We start from the raw sequence: 15,167 nt of genomic DNA, 5'->3' as shown, positions 1-15,167 counted from the left end.
CACACTCACTCACACACACTCACCGAACTGCTGGATGGCTCGGTCGGCGCTCCAGGGCAGCTCCAGGGTCATGTGGACCCGGCGCCGCTGGTTCTTCACCCGCCGGTCCGCCTGCAGGGAGATGCCCGAGCTGGCCGCCTCCGATATGATAGCCACCCGCTGGGGGAGGAGCCGGGGGCGGGGCAGGGGGCGGGGTCAGAGGGGGCAGGGTCAGTACAGGGGGAAAAACTGAACGCATCTCTCATTCAGGAATCCGTTAAAGGGAAATGGCCCCTCTCTCTCTCTCTCTCTCTCTCCCGCCTCCCGCCTCACCTCAAATTCAAATTCAAATGCTTTATTCACCTTCTCTCCGCACATGAAGCGGCTCTTCTCCTGGATGTTGACGTGGTCGATGGTGCCCTGCTCCGCCCGCGACTCGTACCGCACCACCCCGTCCCGCCGCACCACCCGGCCCTTCCGCCCCGTCATGGTAGTGTGGGGGGGGGGGGAGAGAGAGAGAGAGAGAGAGAGGGGGGGAGGGGAGGGACAGAGAGGGAGAGAGAGAGAGAGGCGTGTTCAGTCAATTTAAAGTTTCTCTCACTGTTCCAGGAAGTTATTTCATCATTCAGTCATCAGGGGTCGTGGGTCAGGGGCGGGTAGAGGTCAGAGGTCAGGGGCAGGTAGAGATCAGGGGTCAGGGGCAGGTAGAGGTCACAGGGTAAGGATCAGGGGCAGGTAGAGGTCAGAGGGTAAGGGTCAGGGGCAGGGGCAGGTAGAGGTCAGAGGGTAAGGATCAGGGGCAGGTAGAGGTCAGAGGGTAAGGGTCAGGGGCAGGTAGAGGTCAGAGGGTAAGGGTCAGGGGCAGGTAGAGGTCAGAGGGTAAGGATCAGGGGCAGGTAGAGGTCAGAGGGTAAGGGTCAGGGGCAGGTAGAGGTCAGAGGGTAAGGGTCAGGGGCAGGTAGAGGTCAGAGGGTAAGGGTCAGGGGCAGGTAGAGGTCAGAGGGTAAGGATCAGGGGCAGGTAGAGGTCAGAGGGTAAGGATCAGGGGCAGGTAGAGGTCAGAGGGTAAGGATCAGGGGCAGGTAGAGGTCAGAGGGTAAGGGTCAGGGGCAGGGGCAGGTAGAGGTCAGAGGGTAAGGATCAGGGGCAGGTAGAGGTCAGAGGGTAAGGATCAGGGGCAGGTAGAGGTCAGAGGGTAAGGGTCAGGGGTCAGGGGCAGGTAGAGATCAGGGGTCAGGGGCAGGTAGAGGTCAGAGGGTAAGGGTCAGGGGCAGGGGCAGGTAGAGGTCAGAGGGTAAGGGTCAGGGGCAGGTAGAGGTCAGAGGGTCAGGGGCAGGTAGAGGTCAGAGGGTAAGGGTCAGGGGCAGGTAGAGGTCAGAGGGTAAGGGTCAGGGGCAGGTAGAGGTCAGAGGGTAAGGGTCAGGGGCAGGGGCAGGTAGAGGTCAGAGGGTAAGGGTCAGGGGCAGGTAGAGGTCAGAGGGTAAGGGTCAGGGACAGGGGCAGGTAGAGGTCAGAGGGTAAGGGTCAGGGGCAGGTAGAGGTCAGGGGTCAGGGGTCAGGGGCTGACCTCTGAGACTTGCTCGGGACCTCCGAATCGATCAATCAGCTCATCCAGGGTGTTCAGAGGTAGTTCCTTTCCCAGCTCCGAAATCTTGTTCAGTAGCCCTTGCTTCATTTCTTCTAGTTTCACTGAAAGACACACACACACACCAACCAGGGAGAAGAGGAACATTTACACACACCAAGTGCGAAGAACGTTTACACACACCAATCGCAGAGAACACACATATTTCCACATATCACATATCTGAACATAAGAAAGACAACATTTTAATTGGCTAGCAGATCACAGCAAATTCATTCGCTTCCAAAATGACTGGGTGATCAGAAGGTTTGGTAACTCCTGACTCTAACCAGTAAACAAGTCGCTGGGGGCGGGGCATACCGGTGTGGGGGCTGGTGTGGTTGACGAATATGACATCATCGTTGTCCAATAGGGACTCGGGGGAGGAGTTTGAGTCGCTGTCCAGCCCGTCGGACTCAGAACTGCTGTCATCGCTGATGCTGATCACACCCCCGACCTCCTGGCACGGTTTGGGTAACTTCACCGGCCGACCACGAGGTTTACCTGCACACACACGCTCAGATTTATATACACAAACAGATACACACACATGCGTGCGCACATACACATTCACACTCACACGCACGCACTCACACATACACACTCTCACACACGCACGCACTCACTCACACATACACACTCACACACGCACACACACACTCTCTCTCTCTCACACACACACACACATACTCTCTCTCACACACGCGCACACACACTCTCTCTCTCTCTCTCTCTCTCTCTCTCACACACACACACACACACACACACACACTCTCTCTCTCTCTCTCTCTCTCTCTCTCTCTCACACTCACACACACACTCTCTCTCTCTCACACACACACACACACACACACACACACACTCAGTAGAATGGCACTCACGTTTCCTCTTGTTTACAGCTGGTTTCTCTCTCTTCTGCTTCTCTGAGGGGAAGTGCTTCTGCACCAGAGACTGGAAAACACCCCTGGAGAAAAGAGAGAGCCCAGCGTGTGCATTACATTACACTGCATTACATTACACTGCATTACAATACTGTTCATTACATTACACTGCATTACATTACTGTTCATTACAATACTGTTCATTACATTACACTGCATTACATTACTCTTCATTACATTACACTGCATTACAGTACTGTTCATTACAATACTGTTCATTACATTACACTGCATTACAATACTGTTCATTACAATACTGTTCATTACAATACTGTTCATTACATTACACTGCATTACAGTACTGTTCATTACATTACACTGCATTACAGTACTGTTCATTACAATACTGCTCATTACATTACACTGCATTACAGTACTGTTCATTACAATACTGTTCATTACATTACACTGCATTACAGTACTGTTCATTACAATACTGTTCATTACATTACACTGCATTACAGTACTGTTAATTACAATACTGTTCATTACATTACACTGCATTACAGTACTGTTCATTACATTACACTGCATTACAATACTGTTCATTACATTACACTGCATTACAGTACTGTTAATTACAATACTGTTCATTACAATCACACACACACACACTGGGGGCCCCAAGTCATCTGTGACCTGAAAATAAAGATGAACGGCAGAACAGCAGCACTTATTTTACACCGCAGGAGTTCACCCCCGGAGCCTAAATCTGCCTGGCAACAGGGCTCACATCTCCTACCGCTGGCTTGGGTTTCCATGGCAGCACCGCGGAGAAAAGGGGACGTTTATGGAAAACGGGAAGCTGAGCGCCATGAAGGACAGACTCCCGCACACAGCCAGCAGCAGGGCATAACCTTAATCAGGACCTCAAACCGGGCCCTCCCTCTCACGCCCCGCCCCGCCCCGCCCCGCCGAGCGCCATGAAGGACAGACTCCCGCACACAGCCAGCAGCAGGGCATAGCCTTAATCAGGACCTCAAACCGGGCCCTCCCTCTCACGCCCCACCCCGCCCCGCCCCGCTGAGCGCCATGAAGGACAGACTCCCGCACACAGCCAGCAGCAGGGCACAGCCTTAATCAGGACCTCAAACCGGACCCTCCCTCTCACGCCACGCCCCGCCCCGCCCCGCTGAGCGCCATGAAGGACAGACTCCCGCACACAGCCAGCAGCAGGGCATAGCCTTAATCAGGACCTCAAACCGGGCCCTCCCTCTCACGCCCCGCCACGCCCCGCCAGACTCCCGCACACAGCCAGCAGCAGGGCATAACCTTAATCAGGAACTCAACCCGGGCCCTCCCTCTCACGCCCCGCCCCCCGCCCCGCCCCCTCCACACTCACTCTGCGGCGGAGACGAATCTGTCCAGGTGTCCGTCGTTCTCGTCCAGGACCTCCCGGGTACGCGCCTCTCCGGTGGACTGCAGGCCAATCACGATGCACTGGGGGCGGAGTCAGACAGAACACAGGTGAACACCTCCGTGTCGTTTACTGTGCAACAAGTCATTTACGCGCAACACACGCGTGTTCACATGCAGAACGTCCACGGCAAACGCGCAACATGCCACTGATGTGCGCTATATCCAGTGTCATCTGGAGGACTAAACAAGCTGAAGGACAGGAGAGACACCGAAGCAGAGGGGGAAAGTGCCAGGGTCAGAAAGTAAAAGTCCTGCCGTGTGTCTCTTCCACCCATGACCTCAGCCAGCTGATTTCACTTTATGAGCTCCACCTCCTGGCTGAAGACCTGTGCTAATCAGCTAATCCAGGTGACTGGAGCAAAATACAGGGGGGCACTTTTTGACTTTCTGAACCTGCAGTTTCCCCCCGGAGTTTGCATTTTGCGCTGAGAAACAGGTATTTAACGCGTTTGTTTAGGAGGAAGAACGGAGCCGAATCCACCCTCCGCCTCGCAGGCTCACTGAAGGCCCCGACGTTACCGCGGCGACGGCGCTCACCTTGCCCTGCCGCAGCTCGCTCTCGGCCAGCTCCACCAGGCGGCGCACCTTGGCGGCGATGCACAGGTACTTGAAGAAGCGCTGGTGGGAGGACCAGAACTGGCCCCACAGCGCCTTCCTGGAGACCAGCGCCAGCTCATCCGCTGCTCGCGAGAAGAGCAGCAGCGCCTCCGCCCACTAGGGGGAGCAGAGCGAGGCGTTTTCACTTTCATCGTTTCATTTTATTCATTCATTTTCATTCCATCTGTTCAGTCTATTCATTCATTTATATATCATCCATTCATTTTATTCATTCATTTTCATTCCATCCGTTCCATTTTATTCATTCATTTTCATTCCATCCGTTCATTTTATTCATTCATTTTCATTCCATCCATTCATTTTATTCATTCATTTTCATTTCATCCATTCATTTCAGTTTCAGTCAGTACTCACCAGGCGGGCGGCCTTGTTGTAGACGAGCTTGAAGTCGTCGTCCAGGCCGATCTCCTCGATGCGGAAGGACACGCCCGAGAAGCTCAGCTGCCGCGCCATGTACATCCCGCTCACCTTCATGTCCATCGCCACGATCTCCATGGCGCCCACGCCCCTGCGCCACGGCAACGCACGGGAACAGGGTTAGAGCGGCCGTGCAGGGAACCTGAGCATCACCTGGGCTACACCTGAGCTACACCTGGGCTACACCTGAGCTACACCTGGACTACACCTGAGCTACACCTGGACTACACCTGAGCTACACCTGGACTACACCTGGGCTACACCTGGGCTACACCTGGGCTACACCTCGGCTACACGTGGACTACACCTGAGCTACCTGACAAATACCTGAGTGACACCTGATCAACAGCAGCACTACAGCTGAGCGATGTGTGAGCCACACTTGTGCCAATTCCGAGTCACCGCGGGACAGTCGTATTGGCCATGCTAACAGTACTGCTGATATCAGCACTCCCCGTTTCCACTGAAATGGACTGGCCCTTGTTGTTCACCCCTGCCTTAGAGCCAATCATAAAAAACGATTCAGCAGTGACTGACAGCTCACTGAGGCCCCGCCCATTCAGAAGGTCCAGAAGGCCACATTGCGAGGTCACCTCTGCTCGGGGCGGACGAAACCGCGGCGGCGAGGAGCGAGGCGATCGCTCAGCCTGCCAGGCCTCACCTCTTCTCTATCGCGTGCAGGAATTCATCAAACGCCCTGAAGGGGGTGCCCTCTCCCCAGATCCCCAGCCGGCTCATGTAGATCATGTTCTTTGGCTCGGAGGCACCTGGGGACGGCGGACAGAGAGAGAGAGAGAACTTTACCCACAATGCCTCGGGACAACTCATCATCCACACGCACCAAATTTAAACATGCTGCCAATGGCTAAAACCACGGTGGCTAATATCCAGGACTGAAACCGGCAACATTCAGCAGAAGCCCCGCCCACCTGTGGCGCTGGCGTCTCTCACACACAGACACACACACACACACACACACAGACAGACACACACTCAGACACACAGACAGACACACACTCAGACACAGTGGTGTGTGTGAGTGCGTGTGTAGCTCAGGAGGTAAGAGCGGTTGTCTAGCAGTCGGAGGGTTGCCAGTTCGATCCCCTGCCCTGGGCATGTCAAAGTGTCCCTGAGCAAGACACCTAACCCCTAATTGCTCTGGTGAATGCGAGGCATCAATTGTAAAGCGCTTTGGATAAAAGCGCTATATAAATGAAGTCCATTTACCATTACACAGACACACACACACACACACACAGCCCACCTGTGGCGCTGGCGTAGACCACGCGGGCCAGGGGCAGCTTGTTCTGCAGGTCCAGCACGGCCTTGCCCATCTTGGTGGACGTGGCGTTTTTGGCTTTGTGGCATTCGTCAAACACGATCTGGGGGAGGGGCGTAGTCAAGGAAACGCATGGACAGCAGCGGCCCGCTGAAGCTGCGTCAGAAGCTCTCTCCAATCAGGGGCCAGATTCTGGAGCACCGCCAACAAGACCCTTTGAAGTGCGTTTCTTTATTCTTTAAATAAATCAGTCAATAAAACCAGCACATGAAAGAACGGCTTCAGACAGAGAGGTGTCGGTCAGTTTTTAGGGTGAGGTAATCCACACTGACCGCCTCTGCCCCATCCCTCCGACACTCTCAAAACTCGAGAGGAGGGCGGCAGGACTGGGTCAGACACACACACACTGGATCTGAGATACTTCACTTCAGAAGCCGTTAAAACTCCTGCAGATCCCTGGTCATTTCCCACAAAACACATCATTACCCAAAAAAACACATCATTACCCAAACAAGACCAGGTCAAAACCTAGTATATGGCTGGACCTCTCCGGCCGACCAATGGTGTAACTTCATAACTCGGCCGACCTATGGTGTAACTTCATCACTCACTCACTCACTCAGTCACAGACATTCGCGTTTGCAGGGCTGGCCCCGCTGTTGCGGTCCAGCCAAAAACAGAGCATTGCACGAAACAGAGACTTTTTCCCTGAAGTTCGGTGAAAGCGGAGGGTTTTGCACGGAAACCGTCGGTGACCCGCGGGAGCTCCGCCCCCCTGCCGAACGGGCCGACAGCGCCGGCGGCACCGCGCGCCCGGGCACGCCGTCAGACAGGAAGGATACCACGCCGTCGAACCCGGGTCGGCACCAGTCCAGGATCTGCTTCAGCCGGGTCCGGTGCTGGCCGCCGGCCTGGCTCTCGCCGATCAGGGCGGAGTACGTGGCGAACAGGACGCCCTCTGAGGTAGTGGTGTCACCGTACTTAATCTGGGGACGGGACGGGGGGGGGGGGGGGGGGGGGGAGAGAGGGCGTGGTCACAGATTCAGCACGCACAAACGAGTGAATAAACGAATGGACAAACAAACGAACGAACGAGCGAGCGAGCGAACGAACGAACGAGACATGTTCGCCACAGAAACACCATCACATGACTTCACCAGGACCAATCAGACGGCACCGAGGGGGAGCTGATGACACAGTGACACGGGCTCCATTGTTAGAGAGACTGTTGTCTGGAGTGGCTGCGTGGAATTGTGGGACAGGTGGCAGCGGTTGGAGGACCCACCTTGTTTAAGGCATGCACAGGGATGTTGGGAGCCTCGATGTCTCTCAGATCTCTCTCCGCGTCGTACTTCAGGTCGTTGGACACGCTGAACCTGCGGGGGGGTACGGGGGGGGCGGTGTTAAAAATGGGACCGTACCTCCACCAGGCAGCAAAACGAAGGGGGAAAAAAACATTTTATGGATGTTTTTCCGCCAATTTCTTTCTGTCGCTACTTTACCACAGAGCTTTCCTCCGCCCCTTCAGGTAGTTCTCCAAGATCACCCCGGCGACCGTTCGGCCCTTCCCCACCCCCGCGCCGTCGCCGATGAGGAACCCGGCCCTCTGCCCATTCTGCAGGATCACCTGGTGTTGCTGTGGGGGGAGGAGCCACAATGAGACACGCCCACAGGACACACCCACAGACTTCTTTCAAGTAGATTGACAGAATGAGAGAATCTGTATAGTGTGTATAGTGCAAGTGTATAGTATGTGTATAGTGTATGTACAGCACGTGTGTAAAGAGACTTTAGGAAGTGAAAATCTTCACTTCTCGTTGAGGATATTCCAGTCCAGTGTGTATTTTTCACAGGTTTCCAGTGGCATTTTGAGGGTAAAGCCCCAGTTTAGGGGGGGGTTTTGCTGAAAGGTTACCTGGCAGGCATAGATGATGGCTTCCAGCTGCAGTGCCGACAGCAGCCCGCGGCTGACGGTCGCCTCGGGGATGGACAGGGTGTAGGTGATGTCAGGAGGCGGAACGCTGGAGAGGGTGTTTGTTTCCACGACGATATCCGGGTGAGAGATTCCTATGGTGGCTGCATTGAGAGAGAGAGAGAGCACATGAAGCCTGTATGCGAGTGTGAGGTCACAGATGAGTGATCAGAATGTTTTTAACAAAACATTCTAATGCTGATGTCACAATCACTGCCGGTAATTTAAAGTAATGGAGTTCCAGAAAAAAACATTCCAAAAAATGTAGTCATCAAAACGTTAATGAGGCCAAAATAGAGTGAGTGTGTGTGTGTGTGTGTGTGTGTGTGTAGTGCATAAGAAGAGAGTGTGTGTATAGACGCACATTTAGATGGTTTGTACTCAGCATATGTGTCGGCGTGTCCCAGCTCCTCTGCCTCTTCCTCATCAGCATCCTCCTCTTCCTCAGGCTGCCGTTGGTGGGCCGTGGGAATCTGCGGGGAGAGAGGCCTTTAGTGTGGGTGTGTGTACGCGTGTGTACAGTGTGTGTGTGTGTGTGTGTGTGTGTGTGTGTATATAAGCCTGTGTGTGCATGCATGCATATGTGTGTGCGTACACATTTACAGTGTGTTTGTGGATGTGTGTTTGCGTGTGCGTTCGTGTGTGTGTGTGTTTGTGCGTGCGTGCGTGTGTGTGTGTTTATATGCGAGTGGTAATTTAATGACAGGAATAAAGAAAAAGAACAGAATCAAATGAAAGATGCCAGGAGACAGACTGAAGCAGTCAGCTACTGTAAAGGGAGGAAGACACTGCAGAGTTTACAGCTACTGTACAGGGAGGGACAGACACTGCAGAGTTTACAGCTACTGTACAGGGAGGAACAGACACTGCAGAGTTTACAGCTACTGTACAGGGAGAAACACAGACACTGCAGAGTTTACAGCTACTGTACAGGGAGGGACAGACACTGCAGAGTTTACAGCTACTGTACAGGGAGAAACACAGACACTGCAGAGTTTACAGCTACTGTACAGGGAGGAACAGACACTGCAGAGTTTACAGCTACTGTACAGGGAGCAACAGACACTGCAGAGTTTACAGCTACTGTACAGGGAGGAACAGACACTGCAGAGTTTACAGCTACTGTACAGGGAGGAACAGACACTGCAGAGTTTACAGCTACTGTACAGGGAGGAACAGACACTGCAGAGATTACAGCTACTGTACAGGGAGGAACACAGACACTGCAGAGTTTACAGCTACTGTACAGGGAGGAACAGACACTGCAGAGTTTACAGCTACTGTACAGGGAGGAACAGACACTGCAGAGTTTACAGCTACTGTACAGGGAGGAACAGACACTGCAGAGTTTACAGCTACTGTACAGGGAGGAAGACACTGCAGAGTTTACAGCTACTGTACAGGGAGGAACAGACACTGCAGAGTTTACAGCTACTGTACAGGGAGGAAGACACTGCAGAGTTTACAGCTACTGTACAGGGAGAAACACAGACACTGCAGAGTTTACAGCTACTGTACAGGGAGGAACAGACACTGCAGAGTTTACAGCTACTGTACAAGGAGGAACAGACACTGCAGAGTTTACAGCTACTGTACAGGGAGGAACAGACACTGCAGAGTTTAGTTTCTCAGGCCGGACAGGGGGAAAGCACAGAGCACACAGGGTTTCCCGCAGCAGGGGCAGGGGCAGAGCCACGCCCGCTCAGCTGAGAGGCTACCTGGTATCCTCCCAAAGGCGGGGGGTTGATAATGGCCGAGATTTCCTCCAAAGTGCCGAGACCCTGAAACTGGCTGGGATTCTGCTGCGAACAAAACCAACAGGACCGGTAAAAAGGGCGGGAAAACAAACTGGGATTCTGCTGCGAACAAAACCAACAGGACCGGTAAAAAGAGCGGGAAAACAAACGGAGACAACTGCAAAACCAAAGCAACCGAACGAGAGCCCCGGGGTGGGGCTGCAGGCCCACACACGGACCGGGCGACTAGGCCACGGAAACTTCTGGAAGGAAAGGCTTGGCATGACAAATAAAACAGCGACAGCAAGCCGCTTGTTCTATGCCAGCGTGTGAGTGTATACTGTATGTGTATAGTGTGATCATGACTGTACAGTGTATATAGTATGTGTGTGTACAGTCCATGTGTATATTATGCATGTACAGTGTGTGTATAGTACATCTGAATAGCATGTGTGTAATGTATGTGTACAGTGTGTGTATAGTGTATGTGTATAGTCTGTGTATAGTATGGGTGGATAGTGTATGTGTATAGTACATGTGTATAGTGCATGCGTAGTGTACATACAGTACGGGTATATAGTGTGTGTATAGTGTGTATGCATATAGTGTATGTACAGCAGGTGTTTATAGTGTAAGTGTATAGTATGTGTATAGTGTATGTACAGCAGGTGTGTATAGTGTAAGTGTATAGTATGTGTATAGTGTATGTACAGCAGGTGTGTATAGTGTAAGTGTATAGTATGTGTATAGTGTATGTACAGCAGGTGTGTATAGTGTAAGTGTATAGTATGTGTATAGTGTATGTAGAGTAGGTGTGCATAGTGTAAGTGTATAGTATGTGTATAGTGTATGTAGAGCAGGTGTGTATAGCGTCCTCTCTCACCTCGTGCTGGTTCTGTGCAGTGCTGTGCGTGCTGACGTCCCATATGGTGGGTACGTGCGTCAGGCTGTCGGAGTTGAGGAAGCTTTGGGTGTCTGCGTATTCGGACAGGGAGTCCAGCGAGGTGTTGGAGAGGTCATCAATGGAGAAATCCTGCAAGGCAACGCCCATCAATCAAAGGGGAATCAGGGTAATGTGCAGCGTAATAAAGTAACAAACCAGTGGCATCAGCTATTCACATTAACCCTTCAGCCCTAGATGGGACAGGAAGTGACACGCGATACTCAGCAGAGCAGTGAGGTCATCGTGGGCAGGGCTACACGTGTAGAACAGTAGAATGCCACCAGGAAACCAGAGGTAATCAAACACAACTGCAAATTACACTAATCATTATTTATTAGCCTAGCAAAAGACCACATCCACATCAGTGCACTTTAAATAGTCGGACTACTAATTTATACAGCCACTAATTTACAACAAACAGGCAGCACTCCAGCACAGAGGGATGAGCCCACAACCTTGTGGTTGTCACACCAAGGCAAGGCAAGGCAAGGGAAGTTTGTTTGTATAGCACATTTCATACACAGAGGCAATTCAAAGTGATTAGCATAAAATAGATAAAAAGGAAAGAGCATAAAAAAATAGTAAGTAAAAGTATGAAATTTCACCAGTGTGAAAAAAATTCAGCTCCCCCAGCCCCCCCACCCCCAGGACACCCTCTGCACAGCCGTACAGGCTTCAGCTCAGAGGCTGCAGGTTCCACTCCCAATGCGGCTGTACCCTTCTGCAAAGTACTAATCCTGGATAGCTGAATATCCAGCTGTCTGAACACATTTTTCAAATTTATTTAAAAACAATCTGTGGAAGTGGCTGTAGATAACGGCAGGTGCTAAAGCCCAATATGTAAATGGAAGGGGGGAGCGGAGATGGAGAAGAGGATGATGGGATATTTCTGTAGAACATTAGGAAAGTGAGGTCCCAGCAGACAATGGGATAAAAAAGGAGGAGGGAACACCCCACCAACCCCCCCTCCCCCAACACATCTAATCCAATGACTAATGTCATAACAGGAAGTGGACAAACTGCTACAGAGGGGCCAGCATTGTCAAGGTCTTTCAAGGACAAAGAGCCCACCCCCCATCAGAGAGCATCTCAGCGAGCGAGAGAGAGAGAGAGAGAGAGACAGGGAGAGACAGAATGAGAGAGAGCTGCGTTCAGCAGATTATTAGAGTCAGTTTCTGAAGGCAAGGTTGGGTCGGTTTGGGTCGTGTTGGGTGGCTGTGACAGCAGTAAATGGATATTTTCTTTCCTTAAAAAAAAAACAACTCCTCTCCTCACTGTTCCAGGAAGTGATGTCATCATTCGAAGTAGTAGTTATGCCTGCCGTACCAAAGTGAAAACCAACAGGTGCAGCCATGCACCCAGATCCCGTCATTTAAAAGCCCCTACCCTGGCAGCCCCTGGTATTGCCCTGGCAACTCCCGGTATTCCCATGGCAACCCTACTGTGTGGTTCAGACCCAAACTTCCAGAGCTGATGGGATGAAACCACTGTACCCTTATTTACTTACCCTGAATCGCTTCAGAAAATATCCAGTTGGATCAATGAGACATTAAATTTATATATGTACATATATATATATTCTTCAAATGCAAGCTCAATGAGATGCTCTTCATAAGAACACCTCTCAGATGCCGTGAGGAAACCGCCATCGTTCTCTGAGATCAGGACTCCTCCTCGTTAACCCCCGCAGCTGTCCGCCATCCCATCATAACCCCCAGAGGAATGTCACGACATCAGCGCCATTTCCCAGAACCCCACTGACAGTCACGCCTTACACGCGCAGCACGCGCGCGTCCGTGGGGGCCAATGCTTTCTCGGAAGTAAGAATGAGGTCGTCCCACAGAACTACATTCCCCACGACTCCTACCACGAAACTACATTTCCCACATTTTCAGAAAGCCAGATCATCATCCATTTATGGGACATAATTAATTCTGGATTACCCTGAACCACACCGTTGTGCTGGCAGTGGCACGCAAACGCATTCAGACGCTGAGGATTTTACTGTTCTTTGGCTCCAGAGTGACATCAAATAAACATAACTTTTCCTACGTTCCCCTTTCTTCTTTAGAAACTCTGTTTTCCCCTGCTCTGACACTGGAATGTCCAGACAGCTCATCTTATTTCTGAAACAACCTGTTGTTTTGGCAGAGCCTCGGATTTATCCCCCACCCAGCGGCCTGAGCTTGGCTTCGTTTTTTATGATTTTAAAAAAAAGCTTGGCCCCATGTGAGCGGCTCAGAAGAGTCTCCTGGTACACCTGCACGAGTCTCCTGGTACACCTGCGCGAGTCTCCTGGTACACCTGCGCGAGTCTCCAGGTACACCTGCGCGAGTCTCCAGGTACACCTGCGCGATGCTGTGTCCACACCACTGATGAGTAAAGCTGAGCTCACACACAGACACACACACGCAGACACAGAGGGCCCAGGAGAGAGGTCAGTCACTCTGATGCTCTACTTCGTTCTGTACACACCGTGGGAGAGACAGCACTCAAAGAACAGCGGCACTCACACGTGCTACAAGGCTACACACCCACCGTACAGCACTTTGAATAACAGCGTCAAAGCAGAAAGGGAATGTTCCACTCCCTGTATTAAACGCAGACTCACACAGCGCTGAAGTGTCCGGCCTGCAGAGTTTCCCGTCCCCACACCCAATGCATTGTGGGAAAAGAAACTCGCCAGCCCTGACCCACGGAACCAGCCAGAGCTGGTGGGGAATCCCCCCTTGTGAATACGCAGACAGACCGACAGACAGGAAGTGAAACCAAAGAACAGGCTCAGGTCTGGCAACCCGTCAAGAACAAGGAAGGGGAGAAAAAGGGGGGTAGGGGGTCACAGAAGAGGCAACTACTCACAGAGGTGCGAAAGCTGAACCCTGAGTTGTCGTCTCCTATTCATGATAGGAGAAAATTCAAGCTCAATTAACACACGTCACATGATAACGTGCATCAAATGCATTAAAGGAGAGTGTGAGCCTGTGAGAAGAACAGTAGAGTTGTTGGTTATCTGAGCTCAGCACTGTGTAATATTTTCTGAAAGTAAAACAGAGACCACAATGAGCACCACAGATAGGGTGCAGGAGGGGGAGATCTCGGGGGGGGGGGGGGGGGGGGTGTAATCACAGGGGAGAATCTGTATCAATTTTATCTGCACCGTTACTGTAATTCACTTTGTGACGTCCCCAAACTAAGCTAAAAAAAAATGAAAAAATCAGTGTACTAAGCTAGCAGTGCAGGGAGACTGAACTGCTAAGTTAGCAGCGCAGGCCCGCTAAAATGCTAAGTTAGCAGCGCAGGACCGCTAAAGCGCTAAGTTAGCAGCGCAGGACCGCTAAAGGGCTAAGTTAGCAGTGCAGGCCTGCTAAAGGGCTAAATTAGCAGTGCAGGCCCGCTAAAGCACTAAGTTAGCAGCGCAGGACCGCTAAAGCGCTAAGTTAGCAGCGCAGGCCCGCTAAAATGCTAAGTTAGCAGCGCAGGACCGCTAAAGCGCTAAGTTAGCAGCGCAGGACCGCTAAAGGGCTAAGTTAGCAGTGCAGGCCTGCTAAAGGGCTAAATTAGCAGTGCAGGCCCGCTAAAGCGCTAAGTTAGCAGCGCAGGACCGCTAAAGGGCTAAGTTAGCAGTGCAGGCCTGCTAAAGCGCTAAGTTAGCAGTGCAGGCCCGCTAAAGCGCTAAGTTAGCAGTGCAGGCCTGCTAAAGCGCTAAGTTAGCAGTGCAGGCCTGCTAAAACGCTAAGTTAGCAGTGCAGGCCTGCTAAAACGCTAAGTTAGCAGTGCAGGCCCGCTAAAGCGCTAAGTTAGCAGCACTGCTCCCCTTCTTTTCCTTGTGGCGATATTAGCCTCTCCAGACACCAGGCGTAGGCCTTGGCACTGCCAGGGGAAAGCGGGTGAAAGTGCCACGGGGAGGATGCGCTGGGGTGAGGGTACCGCACTTACTCAGCGGTGCCAAAACCACACACACACACACACACACACACACACACACACACACAAAAGAACCGCCAAGGACCGGGACAAAAGAAAATGGCCGCCCAAAGGGGTGTTTACGCAACTGCCGGGAAACGGGAGTGAGGTGCCGGCTAGTCAGTGACCCCTCACGGGTGTGACATCATCCCCTAAAAATGTGGCACTTCTCCCGGGCCACGTCGGCAAAATTTCAGAAGGGACTGCGTGGACTTCAATCAAAACTGAAGGGGAACAAAAATGCAATACTGCCTGCTAACGAGGGGTCCATTACTG

General features: G+C 52.1%; 1 protein-coding gene across 1 annotated transcript in view; it reads right to left on the bottom strand.

Annotated features, from left to right (window-relative positions):
* Nucleotides 1-15,167, bottom strand: part of sbno2a (strawberry notch homolog 2a) — a 33,747-nt gene that overhangs the window by 224 nt on the left and 18,356 nt on the right. The window contains exons 5-21 of the mRNA XM_035421602.1: nucleotides 10,869-11,018; nucleotides 9,968-10,051; nucleotides 8,614-8,722; nucleotides 8,193-8,353; nucleotides 7,780-7,913; nucleotides 7,563-7,653; nucleotides 7,120-7,263; nucleotides 6,263-6,380; nucleotides 5,660-5,765; nucleotides 4,936-5,089; nucleotides 4,501-4,677; nucleotides 3,887-3,984; nucleotides 2,485-2,567; nucleotides 1,925-2,107; nucleotides 1,547-1,668; nucleotides 343-468; nucleotides 24-159 (exon numbers count right to left, since the gene is read on the bottom strand). Coding sequence (XP_035277493.1) covers nucleotides 24-159; nucleotides 343-468; nucleotides 1,547-1,668; nucleotides 1,925-2,107; nucleotides 2,485-2,567; nucleotides 3,887-3,984; nucleotides 4,501-4,677; nucleotides 4,936-5,089; nucleotides 5,660-5,765; nucleotides 6,263-6,380; nucleotides 7,120-7,263; nucleotides 7,563-7,653; nucleotides 7,780-7,913; nucleotides 8,193-8,353; nucleotides 8,614-8,722; nucleotides 9,968-10,051; nucleotides 10,869-11,018 — 2,176 coding nt within the window. The remainder of the gene's footprint in view (nucleotides 1-23; nucleotides 160-342; nucleotides 469-1,546; nucleotides 1,669-1,924; nucleotides 2,108-2,484; nucleotides 2,568-3,886; nucleotides 3,985-4,500; nucleotides 4,678-4,935; nucleotides 5,090-5,659; nucleotides 5,766-6,262; nucleotides 6,381-7,119; nucleotides 7,264-7,562; nucleotides 7,654-7,779; nucleotides 7,914-8,192; nucleotides 8,354-8,613; nucleotides 8,723-9,967; nucleotides 10,052-10,868; nucleotides 11,019-15,167) is intronic.

Source organism: Anguilla anguilla, chromosome 6 (assembly GCF_013347855.1).
Source record: "Anguilla anguilla isolate fAngAng1 chromosome 6, fAngAng1.pri, whole genome shotgun sequence".
NCBI classification, from domain to species: domain Eukaryota; kingdom Metazoa; phylum Chordata; class Actinopteri; order Anguilliformes; family Anguillidae; genus Anguilla; species Anguilla anguilla.
This window is presented reverse-complemented; position numbering and strand designations above follow the sequence as displayed.